Source organism: Apis florea, unplaced genomic scaffold (genome assembly GCF_048593485.1).
Source record: "Apis florea isolate Af1SG1 unplaced genomic scaffold, ASM4859348v1 contig_1615_pilon, whole genome shotgun sequence".
Lineage (NCBI taxonomy): Eukaryota > Metazoa > Arthropoda > Insecta > Hymenoptera > Apidae > Apis > Apis florea.
This window is the reverse complement of record NW_028256416.1, coordinates 99,861-113,119: the sequence shown is the minus strand read 5'-3', so window position 1 is coordinate 113,119 and position 13,259 is coordinate 99,861. Positions and strand designations below refer to the sequence as shown.

Here is a 13,259-nt window from a genome sequence, read left to right as displayed (position 1 = left end):
CTAAAAAAAAAGAAAAAAAAGAAATATCACCGTGAAAATCTAATTCTTTTGAAATATTTTGCTATATAAACATAAAAAGGTTGGAAACATCGCTATATAATATTAAACAATTTTCTACAATTTATTTCTTATTTACTTCATCCATATACATTCTTGAAATTGAATAATGGATGCTTTTTATAGTATTATAATTTTGAACAGGCAGTGGTATGATTATCACATATACTTAAGCTGTCAATTTGTTTTACTTCGTCAATTTATCATATCATCATCATCATCATCATCATCATCATCATCATCATTATTATTATTATTATTATTATTATTATTATTATTATATATTATTATTATTATTATTATTATATTATTATTATTATTATCATTATTATCATTATTATTACGATTACTATTATGCATAAACTAAATATAAAAATTTGTAATGAAAACAATTTCATTAATATTATATACAATAATTACAGCATGCTTTACATAAATTAACAAGATTTATACTAGCCTAATTATAAATATAATTTCTATAAGGCTGCATTAGAATCGTACATCATCTGAAGAATTTTAATATTTGTAGACATCTTGCACTTTCACTTCTGTACACTACTGTAGTCGAATAAAAATGTCATTATGATAGTGAAAAAAACCTGCAATATAACAATGATTTATATAAAGTACCAAATATTGAATATTTTTATAAAAGTATATAAATATATAAAAAAGAACATTTATATTTGCAACAGCGAATAAAAACACAACACATATTTATAGTTTTCGAAAATTTTATATAATTAAAAAAGGATTAAATCAAATGAAAAATAAATTGTTCTTATGTATATAAATGTACAAAAAAATTTTCCTTTACGTTTGTGAAATTGTACATATTATAAATTACGGAAAAATTAAAATAATGCTTACAGTTCGTCTTTATTAAAATCTTGTAAACCGAAGTTTAAATATCTTTTCTTCAAAAAGGATAATATGTGAATACACGTAATGAATACATAAATACAAATATAATAGCTGTGGTATTAGCATATTATATATTTTATCCAAATATGATAAAAATTAATATTGATAATGATGCAAGAATTTATAGAAGTTTGAGAGTATTTTCTCCATAAATATATTGCAACATTATAATAAATGCACTTAGGGAATCTTTGTAAGATCGTAATAGTTAATTGCAGTCTTTTACAATATAAAAACAAGAGGAAAAAGAAAAAAAAGAAAAGGAAAAAGAGAACAAAGAAAAAAAACAGTCTTTGTATCATTAATAATACTGTTTAAAAAAAAAAAAAAAAAAATATTCATTTTGATATGCATATTGCAACTTTTTACACAAATTTTCTAATTATGAATTCGCATAAATCATATTACTTTTAAATATATATTATTTCTAAATACAATGTTATCTCTTTAACTTTGAAAAAAGAAAGAAAAAGAAAAAGAGAAAAGAAAATAAGAAAAAATCATTCTTGTAATACTTTCTGAAGTAAACGTGTAAATTTTTAAACTAGAACTTACACGCGATTAATATTAATTTTATTTGTGATCTTTTCTAGGTAACCTAGAAATAAAGTTAAATTATATATACTTTGTGCGTGTTAAGGCGCTTCCTCCTTTTGTAGGATCCATCATACGATCCCAATTAGTGTGACCGACTACAAATCCTACAGCGCGCATTTTTTCTTGTTCTTTACGTTCTTCTAAATCTGCCCATCTCACCTATCATATACAACAATTTATAATATAAATATAAATTTGTGATTTGCAAACAAATAAAATATACTTACTCGTTTTTTACCAGAAGTATCTTCCATATTGTAATAGTCAGGAACTTGAAGAAAATCTTTCATAGTTTGTACTTTTCCTTCATTTTTTTTTTTCGCAAGTCCATCCAACCGATCTAATATTTTTTAATATTAAAATGAAATGAATTGTTTATATATAAAATGTAATAATATTTTATAAAACATAGAATAACTGACCTAATTTATCTTCAGCTTCCATACGTTCCCATTTGCTAACTCCCTAAAAATGAATAATAATATGTATGTATGTATATGTGTAGATCATGAGAAAAAGAAAGGAATTTTTATTTAAAAAAGAAAGAGATACATATATATCAATATAGAAAATTACAATAGCATCTTGCATATCATCTTGACTATCTTGGCTATCTTCATTTTGCTGAGATGATTTTTCCTGCGTTTCTTCACTATCTTCCATATGAACCTAAAATCAAGTAATATATAAATCAATATTTCATTTAAAATAAATATATGCAATTTAGCTTGAAAAAATACTTCTTCAATTGCTTGTTCCTGCAACATTGAATTAACATCTAATTTTTGATGATAACTTGGAGTTGGTTCAAAATAATCTATAATTCTATTTATTTCATCTTCTGTGCGATTATGAATATTTCTTTTTAAACAAATTTGTAAATCCATTTCCATCTCGCATACGTATACCTACAAATATTCAAAAACATTACTCGCTATTTTCATCTATTTCAATGTTATTAGATTTCAATAAAAAATTACCTTGAAACCTTTTGTTTTAGCAAAACTCCACATCTCTTCATAGTCGGATATCTTTTCGTTTATACAATCCAGTATAATAAAATTAAAGAAACCATCGGTAACATTTTTTTTAAAAGCTTTAACAAGAGATGTAATGTAACTTTGTTCCATTACTTCCTCGTATTCGTATATCATATCCTATAATAAAGTTTATAAAATCGGAAAAAAGTCTTAATTTATTTATATTTATAAGATTTTAAATTTAATTAAAAATAATAATTTATACATGTCATACTTTAATTGTAACTTTTTTTCCATTATCATCCGTGGATTCTATTTCTTTCTCTACCAAAAAATAATCATCAAGACTTAATATTCTTGGCGCAGAACCTCCTTGTTCAACTTCCTTGTCCTATAAAAAGATATAATATTTGAAATTATAAAATTATTTATAAAATCAAATATATTATATTATATTTAATAAACACATTTCGATTTTACCTTAATAAGTTTTGCTACAAAAGATTTTCCACTGCCTGGCGGACCTCTTAAAATTATAGCTATTTTTGGTGGTCTGTTCTGACGACCTGGAGGACATAATAAGTCATCCACCATTGTGCAATTTGGTGTTTTTGCCAATTCCAAAGTCTTTTGTGCAGGTTCCAATACATTATGCTGAGTATCTGTAACACTATAATAAATGATATCAACTTATTAAAGATAATTTATAATTTCTATATATAAAAGATAATCTTTTCGCAAATTAATTCAAAAGTATTAATCGCCAATCATTATATCATTGTGATAATACTATGTCTATATATACATACGATTTATTAGAAAGAAATCATTGCCATTCTTATTAAGGGATATTACAACAGATAAAAATGTATATAAATGTGAATATCTATAAAATATAAAAATCAAATCGAAAATAAGAAAAGAATTGGCCATTTTTATTTCACAGATACAGACATAGCTGTTTCCGAATCTTTGCCATCTCATGGTTTTATCGCCGTGAAATGCTTTTAATTAGCTATCTTTGAATTAATTAGCAAGAAGATCAGAATTATATACAATAAACAGAATATAATATTCTCATAACTGTAACAAAAAAAAGAATAACAATGGAGATGAACAATTAATAAATCAGATAAAGATTGATATATTTAAATTTTGACGCGCTATGTTTAATAAATTTTTTACTACAAGGTATTAAAACAGGAAAGAATTTCATAAAACGATAGATAAACGAAATATTTTTGAATACTATATTAAATAACCACCTGAAAATATCAAATATTTTTGCATATTATAATATAAATTTTTTTTTTTTTTTTTTTTTTTTTACCTTAAACTAATTAAATCGCAAAAACATATTATGTTTGCACATAATAGAAACACAATAGAACAAAATTTGTATTTGTGTTATGCTGCAATGTAATTCGTATGTTTAATTTAAAATATATTGACAAAACATGTGTTATAAAAAAAAAAAAAACAAGATATACAATTTTCAGAAATTTGAAATTTCATCTGCATTATGCAAGTAAATCAATTTTTAAATATATAATATTGGTCATTATAGTATCCATAATATAAATACATACACATTACAATTAAAAAAAAACCTATGGTTTTTGAAGTATTTTCATATGCCAATAATGACATAATGGATAAAAATGTATATAATATCCTATTTTAAAGTGCATTTGGGGGAAGGGAGGAGAGAGAGAGAGAGAGAGAGAGAGAGAGAGAGAGAGAGAGAGAGAGAGAGAGAGAGAGAGAGAGAGAGAGAGAATATATATATATGTGTGTGTGTGTGTGTGTGTGTATAACAATGAATTTGCATAAATAAGTCTTCGTACTTTATGCAAAATATGATGCTTATTAGAAACACTATTATAAATGGATAAAATTTTCGAAATGTAAATTTAAGAACACAAAAATTGTAAAAACATTTATTTGACAATATTTTAAAAGCTAAAACATTTAAGACAAATTTAACGAATTTTCAATAAAACATACCTGGTTTCTGATGGCTTTGTATCTATGATGTTCTTGTTTGAATTCTCCTGCCAGTTTATATTTCCTTTCGATCTAAAGAAATTATATATTTTCAAACGAAATTGAAATTCAAATTAATATCAGATAATATTAATAACAATTTATAATAGTTTGTATATATAAGTAATATACTTAAATATATAAATATATAAATGTATAAATTATATGTTCATTGTCTGTACCTGTCTTCTTCTTTATCATTTTCTTTATTCATTTCCTTTTGAGAAGTTTCACATCTTTCCCGCGTTCTCTCTACGATTTGAGGAAAATGATGATAAACATAAAATTAACTACATAATTTAATAATTGAATACGCATAAATACAAATATATTTTCTTTGAATACAAATTTCTTACAAATTTGATCAACTTTGATATACAATTTTGATACCATGATATTTGTAACAATAGATAAAAACATATTATTCTTGAAATTTAATATCAAATTACCTTTAGTAGAATTCTTGTCATACCGATTATCTTGATCTTTCTCAGATTTTGTATGATCAAATAATATCCTATCTTCGCGTTCTTTTCCTTTATATTCTTCTTTTTCTTTGCGTTCTCCTCTTTCAAATTTTCTATCATCTATAAATTCTTCGCTATTTCTTCTTTGCTTGTAATCTCCTTGTAATCGGTTAAATTCTGTCTTACCCGCATGATATTCGTAATTCTTTATTCTCTCGGTATATTCTTTCAAATTTTGCTCATTCTCTTCCCAATTTCTGAAATCTTTTTTTGGTTGTACCTCATTTTCTGGCACTAATGGTTTCAAATTACCATGTCCATAATCAAAGCATTGCACAGGAGTTAAATGATCTTGAATCGATGATCGAGAAGTATGAGCATAGTCAATTATTTTAGCAGGTATATGCTCGATAAATTTTTTTTCACCGCCGGCCCCGCCATGATTGTAATTAAACTGCTTCTCTATATAAAATTCCTTCACAGTCGAACATCTAATTTGAGATTGTCGATTATCTACGGATCGTTTTAGATACGTATCGGTATTATCCAATTTCGTATAATCAGAGTCTAACAAAGTCTTATAATCACCTACCGTCATATCGGTCATACCTCTTTCTAATCTTCTATCAGGAATGTTACATTTATTTCCACCCGAAGGAGATCGTCGTTCTATATTATTCCCTATATTTTGATTGAACGTTTCATTTTGACCAAGCAAAGATTTGTCAGGATAGCCTCGTCCGGATCTTTGATCGATATCTCCAAAACTATTCTTCGAATATATTTGCCTCCATCCTGGATTCTGCGTATCGTTAGAATCAAATTTTCCCTGCTGCATATTTTCATCGATCGATATTTTTTCATTATTATCAAACGTTCCTCCTCCACTTACTTCCGAACTACCGTGAATTTTAGAATCAGAATTGTTGTCGAGTGATCTTTTCGATCTAATTTCTTCAATTCCCCTAACATCAATTTGTCTATTATCAAAAAATCTGTCACCTTGACCCCGAGATTGAAAAGAATTATCATTCGAATTATTAAGTGGACCTCGTAGACTCAAGTACGTATCATTTGAAGATCGGACAACAAAACATCCATCGGTAGAATTATCAAATTGTTTTTCATTAAATCTATTTGGAAATAATCCGTCATTTATTGCTTTCGAATTATTTGAACTTCGTTGATAAGATGAATCATTGCGTCGCGAACCAAAAAGCCTATCATTGGGTCCTGAAAATCTAATCTGTCCTTCACTAGGTCCTCTAGGCGTGAACTGTAAATCACAGGGATTTCGATTATCAAATAATGGATCATTTGGTCTACCGGGAACAAATGGCCTATTATTCAGTCCTTGAAGCCCAAATTGTCCATCGTTAGGTCTTCTTAAATCTAACTGGCCATCGTATCTCGGACCAAATTGTCCAATATTCGAAGATCTAGGACCAAACTGTACATTATTAGGAGGTTTTAAACCCAATTGATTATCAACTCTAGGTCCAAATAACCCATCATTAGAACCTTTTGAACCAAATATTCCATCATTGCCACCTCTAGGACCAAATTGTCCATCAGGACCTCGAGGAGCAAATTGTCCATTATTAGAACCTCTTGGACCAAATTGTCCATCGCTAGATCCTCGGGAGCCTAATGGATACGAATTTGGACCAGAAGAATTAAATGGCTCAAATATAGGAAATCTAATGTCATTAGGACTTTTGGGACTCAAGAAAGGTGCATTTAGTCTAAATTGCATTCCTCTTGGTCCGAATGTTGAAACGAATGGTCCTCTAGGATCAAAACATTCAGGATTTGGATTGTTTGGGAACGATTTTAAAGAAGATTCCTTTGTCTCGTACGATTCGTCTGTTCGTTGTAGAGAATCATTATTAAGTTCGTTAGAAGTAGAAATAGGGCCCAAATTAGGTAATTCAGGTGGCGGTTCCATATTTAAATCTTCCGGTTTTGGATCGTTTTCTCCCATAAAAGGTAATACTTCCGATTTTTTTTCATTATCATCACCATCTTTATTAGATAATTCTTGTTTTACTTCTGTTTGTTCTTTAAACGTATTCTGTAGATTCTGTTCAGAGGAGTCATATTTACCAGATGGAATTTCTTCTTTCTTAATGTTATCCTTTTGCAACAAATTATCTTCAGAAAGTTGAGAGTCAACCCAAGGTGGTTTTTCTAACAATAAGATATCCTTTTGAACCGAATGATTCTCTGTATCCTCCTTTTGCGTATTATCGACGTTTTGATCGCTCGATTTAGAATTATTTATATCACTATGTTCTGTTACAGTGATAGATTCAGTTTTATTTTCATTATTCGCATTTGTATCGGTTTCAAGATTCGCCATATTTGGTCTTGATTCGGTATTTATAAAATCTTGTACTTGCTGTGGACTAAAATTCGGTCCTTTGAATGAAGTTATTCCAGTTGAAGCATCCCGTGAATCGAAAGAGTTGTTGCGTCCAATTCCTGTAGTACCACGTGATCCAAATTCGGGATTTCCTTGAAATTTAAAATCTCCAGCCATTCTAAAGTTACCTTGTCCACTTGGTCCGAAATTGGAAGGTCCACGAGGCCCAAAATTTTGATTTCCAGCAGATTTTATGAATGGAGAATCACCTGTAATTTTCTTGAAACTTTCACTTAATGAACCAACATTACTACTTTTATCAGAATCAAGATAACTGGGTTTGAATATATCTATTGCAGCTCTTCTTTTTTCCATAAGTTTTTTCAATTCTAGAGCAAATTTATCGGGTGGTGATTCAAATTGATTATTATTCCTGTTGAAACCTCTTGAAGCATTTTGAAAATTATCGCGCCTATTATCTCCTACATCTTTTTGTTCAAAACGATCTATATTATTCCTATTAAATCTATCACTTCCAGGACCATAAGGTTCGTTATTTGGACCAAATCGATCGTTGTTTGATCCGAAACGATCATTAAGAGATTCATTTCCTTGTCCTCCAATCCTATCACTTCCAAATCTATCATTTCCAGCAATGAATCTGTTGTCTCCAGATCCAAATCGATCATCTGGCATTCCAAATCGATCATTTCCAGATCCAAATCTATCATTAGTTATACCGAATCGATTGTTTCCTGGCCCAAACCGATCATTTCCGGAAACAAATCTATCGTTGTTCAAATTCATCTTCTGTTGATTAAACTGATTGTTCCCACGTTCTTGATAATTTCTATCTTCTCTTCTAAATTGATCATTTTCGGATACACATTCACCGTTTAATTTATAATTTTCATTTCGTTGATTAAACATATCATTGCACCGATATTGTTTAGTTTGTTGATCGTTAATACCATCCGAACCGAAACGTTCTGTCGGTACACCTTTTTGTCGAACAGGATCATTTACACTAAAATTATTTATATGGCCCGCAGAATCGAAATTATTTATAGGACCAGCTTGATTCTGACGTTCGTTATGTATCGAATTCCCATCTGGAACATTACCAGCATTCAAACCAAACGGAGATGGCCTTCCTTGCATAGGTGGAATCGGTGGCCGTACATTATGATTCTGTCGTGAATCATTGTTAACAAAACCCGGAGGTGGCTGAGAAAAATTTGGTACAGCAGGAAAATTTGGTGGTGGTTGCGTAAAGTTTGGGGGTGGCATCTGAATTGGCGGCATACTGAATGGAGGTGGAGGTACCCCGGTCATAGTTTGAAAATTAGGAAAATTAGGTACTCCTGTATTATATTGCGATGCCCATTGCTGAGAATTCCAAGGTGACGAAGTCATTACGTTAGAAGATATCATATTCATAACTGGTAACTGAGCAGTTGATGCCTGTGAAACTGTTTGAGAAGATGATGTTATAGTAGCCGCTGTTTGAACATTGGATGTTATTGTTTCTGTAGCTGGTGGTGGCGGTGGCGGTGGCGGTGGAGGTACATTACTATTTTGTTTTCCAGTTAAACCAAGAGTTTTTCCAATTCCTAATAAATTGTTAATCAATCCTTGATTTTCAGTGCTAGACAAAATATTCAATATCTTATCATCACCAGGCAAATTTTTATTCTTTTCGACATCTGTTTTGACAGTAGTTTGCTTTTGTTGTTCACGTTTTCTACGCATTTGTTCACGTCTTTCGATAAGCTTCTCTCGCCAAGATGTCCATTTTGCTTCATATTGTTTATATTGAGTCTACAATGAAATAATTAGTTTTTGTATACATAATTAAAAATACATAATAATAATAATTCACTTACTGCTTGATTTCCATCATTATGTTCATTAATTCATTTTGATTAATATATAATGTTAATTGTAAGATCACTTACCTTATCTGGATGATTAGCATTTTGCTGTTTCCACTTATTAAATTGCTCCTCCCACTGTTTAAATTGAGCGTCAAATGTTTTCTCTGCTTCAGTTAATTCTTCATCTTCGACTTTCAACTTTTTAACACTATTAGATTCACTATCAATGTTATTATTGCGTTTACCATTTAAATTATTTTCTTTACTACTATTGCTATTTTCAGGAGGTAATGGTGGCTGATTTGGAGGTAAAGGAGGATTCTGAGGGCAATTTTGTATATTCGTTTGTTGCATTGGAGTATTCGCGTTTTGCTTAACAGGAAATAATGGAAGATTATTTTGATGCGGCGGAGGCATGCTTGTAAATTGATATGTGTTCATAGTAGTTGGAGGTAATGGTGGTTTCGTATCCTCTTTCGGAAGAGGTGGTGGGGGTTGTACAATTGGTAATTGAGGCATCTGATTGGCTAAGCTCATATTCTGGGTTGACATGTGTTTCATTGTTTCTTGATACTGAAACAAAATTGAAGAAATGAATTAACACAAAATCAATGTAATGTATTTAGTCTCAAAAATTTAAATTGATTACATTGATTATAATTTAATAAAAATTTATTTTCGGTAATATTTTCTAAATTTTATAATTATAATCATTTATAATTGTATTTTTATTCCTTTTTTGTTATTATATACCTTCTCTCCATATTGTGCCTGCCACTGTTGATATTGTTGCTGCCATTGCTGCCACTGAGTCCAGTTTTGTTGTTGAGCTGCAGCCCATTGTTCTGCTGTGTATCCGCTAGGTGCCTAATAAAATAATACAATTATATTTTATAACTAATATATATTATGACATATTTATTATTTTATTAAATAAATTAACATGTTTACCGTTTTAAAAAAAATTAAAATTTATATTATAATAATTTGTCAATAAACTTTTAATTTTCAATATGTTAAAAATATGTTAAAAAAATGTGTTAAAAATATGTATATATTTCAATATGTTAAAATTCCATTAAAAATTCTATTATATTAATCTATAATATCTGATAAATTAATTGATAAAAATTTCATTTATATATTTTTTACTGTATGATATAAAAATAAATATGTAATAAAATACTTACAGGCTGATTATAATACTGCATATATGCTTGCATCATAGCCATAGGATCTGCTCCTGGCGCAGCATAACCAACTGGTGGTTGTGGCATTGGAGTAGCGACAGCACCAGCTGACAATTGCCATTGACTCCAATTTTGCATTTTTAAACCGTCTCTCACTCTAGCAATGGCTTGCTAGCGCATTCCAAACAGTTTTAAGGGCCACAGTCCGTTTGGACGCTATTTTATATTCAAAGAAAATTGTTATAGAATATCACTATACATGCGTATAAAATATTATAAAAATCTCTATTCGATTATTCATATTCCTTTTTCTAGATATAATATATAAACCAATTATATACTTATAAGTAAAAAAATTTTAATATTCCATAAAATTATTATTAAAAATTGCTGTGTGTGTGTGTGTATGTCGCGTGCGCGCGTGTGTGTCGCGTGTATGTATGTGTGAAAGAGAGAGTAAAAATCACCTGAAATTTCTTTAAATCAGTTACTACAGTAATAAAATAATTTCTTATACTTTAATTAAGTTCTTATAATCTATTTTATTTGTTATATTTATATAACATTTATGATTAAAGAAATCTAAACTGTCATAAAATAATTGTAGAGAAAAATACAAATACAATTTACCACAATATTTATAAGCAAATAAAATAATATAAAAATATATTCAGCACAAATAATGAGCATACATTTGCCAATATTTGTGTATACAAATGTTATCATAAAAATATATTTAATTGAACAAAGTATCAATCTATTTAATAAATCATTACAACATAATTATTATTATTAAACTTCATTAATTTTAATTATTTAAATCGCAACATTAAATTACAACATAAATGTGAAAGATTAAAAATATTATAAATATAATAGGCATCGTTAAAACATAAAAAAATGAGAAATTCATGATTATTAGTTATTATTTAGTTATAAATTAACGTACTTATATATTTTCAATATATTATATATTTTATATATATTATATATAATATATGAATATTATAAATACTATAAATTTATATTAAAAATATATGTATATATGTACATTTTATGTATACATGTGTGTACGCACGCGCGCGTTGTATGTATGTGCATGCGTACATGTACACATATCGGTATAGCATAAAATCATAATATATATTTTTAACATATAGAAATATATATACAAGAAATATCTTATAAAGGAATTAAGAATCATTATATATTTAGAACTGTTACATATAAAATAATATGCAAAAATTAATAAAATATCGAATAATGCAAAAAAAATAGTTCATCCATACAAGATTTTTTTTTCTAAAAACAAAAGAGATAAGTAATAAATTATAAATATAAAAAATAAGATTCTTGAAAAAGATATAGATTTATATTAAAATTAAGTGCACATAAATTTTTTTCAAAAATAATAACTCATTAGCAATAAATTTTTTTTTTTTGGAAGCTGAAATTAAACAAAATAATTATGTATATTCTTAAAATTATATCATATTTATCAATAAATATATATAATGTAAATAATAATATAAATAATAATATAAAGAGCAAAAATGAGAATTTTTATACAATTAAAATAAAATTTATCTTGACATAAAGTTATTATATATAATTAGAATTGTTGTTACCAAACAACATTGTAATAGTTTCTTAAAGAATATATGAAATATATTTTAAATATATATAATATTATTAATCTTTATATATATATATATATACTTACAAATATTAGAATTTATTATTATAAAAGGATATAAATAATATTATTATATACAAAGACATTATGTCTAATAAAATACAGAAGATAAAATAGACAAATGTCCATTTAACATACATTAAAATTGTAATTATCAGAAATAATCTAAAATCATTAAAAAGTATATATATTGTGATATTTATTATAATTTATAAAATAAAATACAATGATCAAAACATAAGTTATATATTTTTTTGCCATATAATATAAAAATAGACTATAAAAATATTGCGCTATATAGATTGTACATAAAGGAAAAGAACATCCAATACATTTGTGAGAAATCAAATTGGATCAAATAAAATGCATTAATTTGACGTAATATAATAATATAATATAGAAAACAGAGACCAAATGATCTTTTTTTCAAATATACCATAAATATGGATAAAAAATTTACAACACTTTTATTAAATACAAAAGTTTACGAATTTTAGGAATATACTCTGACAAGCATTTGATAAATAAGATCGCCATGATTATCATCAATTTATTAATTTTAATTTATTTAAAGATGTATCTTTTTAAAATTGTATTTATAATAATATGATAAGCGTAATAAATATATTTCTTTTTCATAATTATATATGAATTGCACATTTTTTATATACATACATAATCGCATTATTCCGATCAACTCGTTCAAGATACTCAAAATTTGTTGTAAAAGTTTAAGAATATCATGGATATCAATATGTGTAGATGAAATCATAAGATAGTACTCACGGCTAAATATTCAGGAAGCAGCAAAACACTTTTGTGATGTGAAATTTCACGAGAACCTTTTCTTATTATACAACAACTAAACAAAACTTGGCACGAAAACGTCGAAACTCATCGGAACTTATGGCGACTGGAGAATATAGCTCAACTAATTTCAGGTATTAATGATAAAAAATCCCTAGATGCGATTTAATCGTGACCAACTTTCCATGTAAGATATTTAATTTGACAAATATCATTTTTATAAGTATTAAAAAAATTCTATTTTAGCATTATA

General features: G+C 27.4%; 1 protein-coding gene across 3 annotated transcripts; it reads right to left on the bottom strand.

Annotated features, from left to right (window-relative positions):
• Positions 1 to 433: 433 nt before the first annotated feature.
• LOC100864925 (uncharacterized) lies at positions 434 to 13,132 on the bottom strand. 3 transcript variants are annotated; one of them, XM_086905135.1, is made up of 17 exons: positions 12,986 to 13,132; positions 10,504 to 10,719; positions 10,067 to 10,180; positions 9,395 to 9,886; positions 5,681 to 9,257; positions 5,054 to 5,584; positions 4,787 to 4,856; positions 4,566 to 4,637; positions 3,039 to 3,228; positions 2,833 to 2,949; positions 2,559 to 2,735; positions 2,319 to 2,486; positions 2,155 to 2,247; positions 2,001 to 2,043; positions 1,806 to 1,918; positions 1,607 to 1,737; positions 434 to 656 (listed from the first exon to the last, which is right to left on the bottom strand). In XM_086905135.1, the coding sequence occupies exons 2-17, from the start codon at positions 10,639 to 10,641 to the stop codon at positions 638 to 640; spliced, it is 6,045 nt and encodes a 2,014-aa protein (XP_086761261.1). In that variant the 5' UTR covers positions 10,642 to 10,719; positions 12,986 to 13,132; the 3' UTR covers positions 434 to 637. The 3 variants fall into 3 exon arrangements, 2 of the variants coding, with proteins under 2 accessions (XP_086761261.1, XP_086761256.1); XR_015291297.1 differs by having other exon boundaries at positions 1,537 to 1,737; positions 5,054 to 9,257; XM_086905130.1 differs by having other exon boundaries at positions 5,054 to 9,257.
• Positions 13,133 to 13,259: the final 127 nt, after the last annotated feature.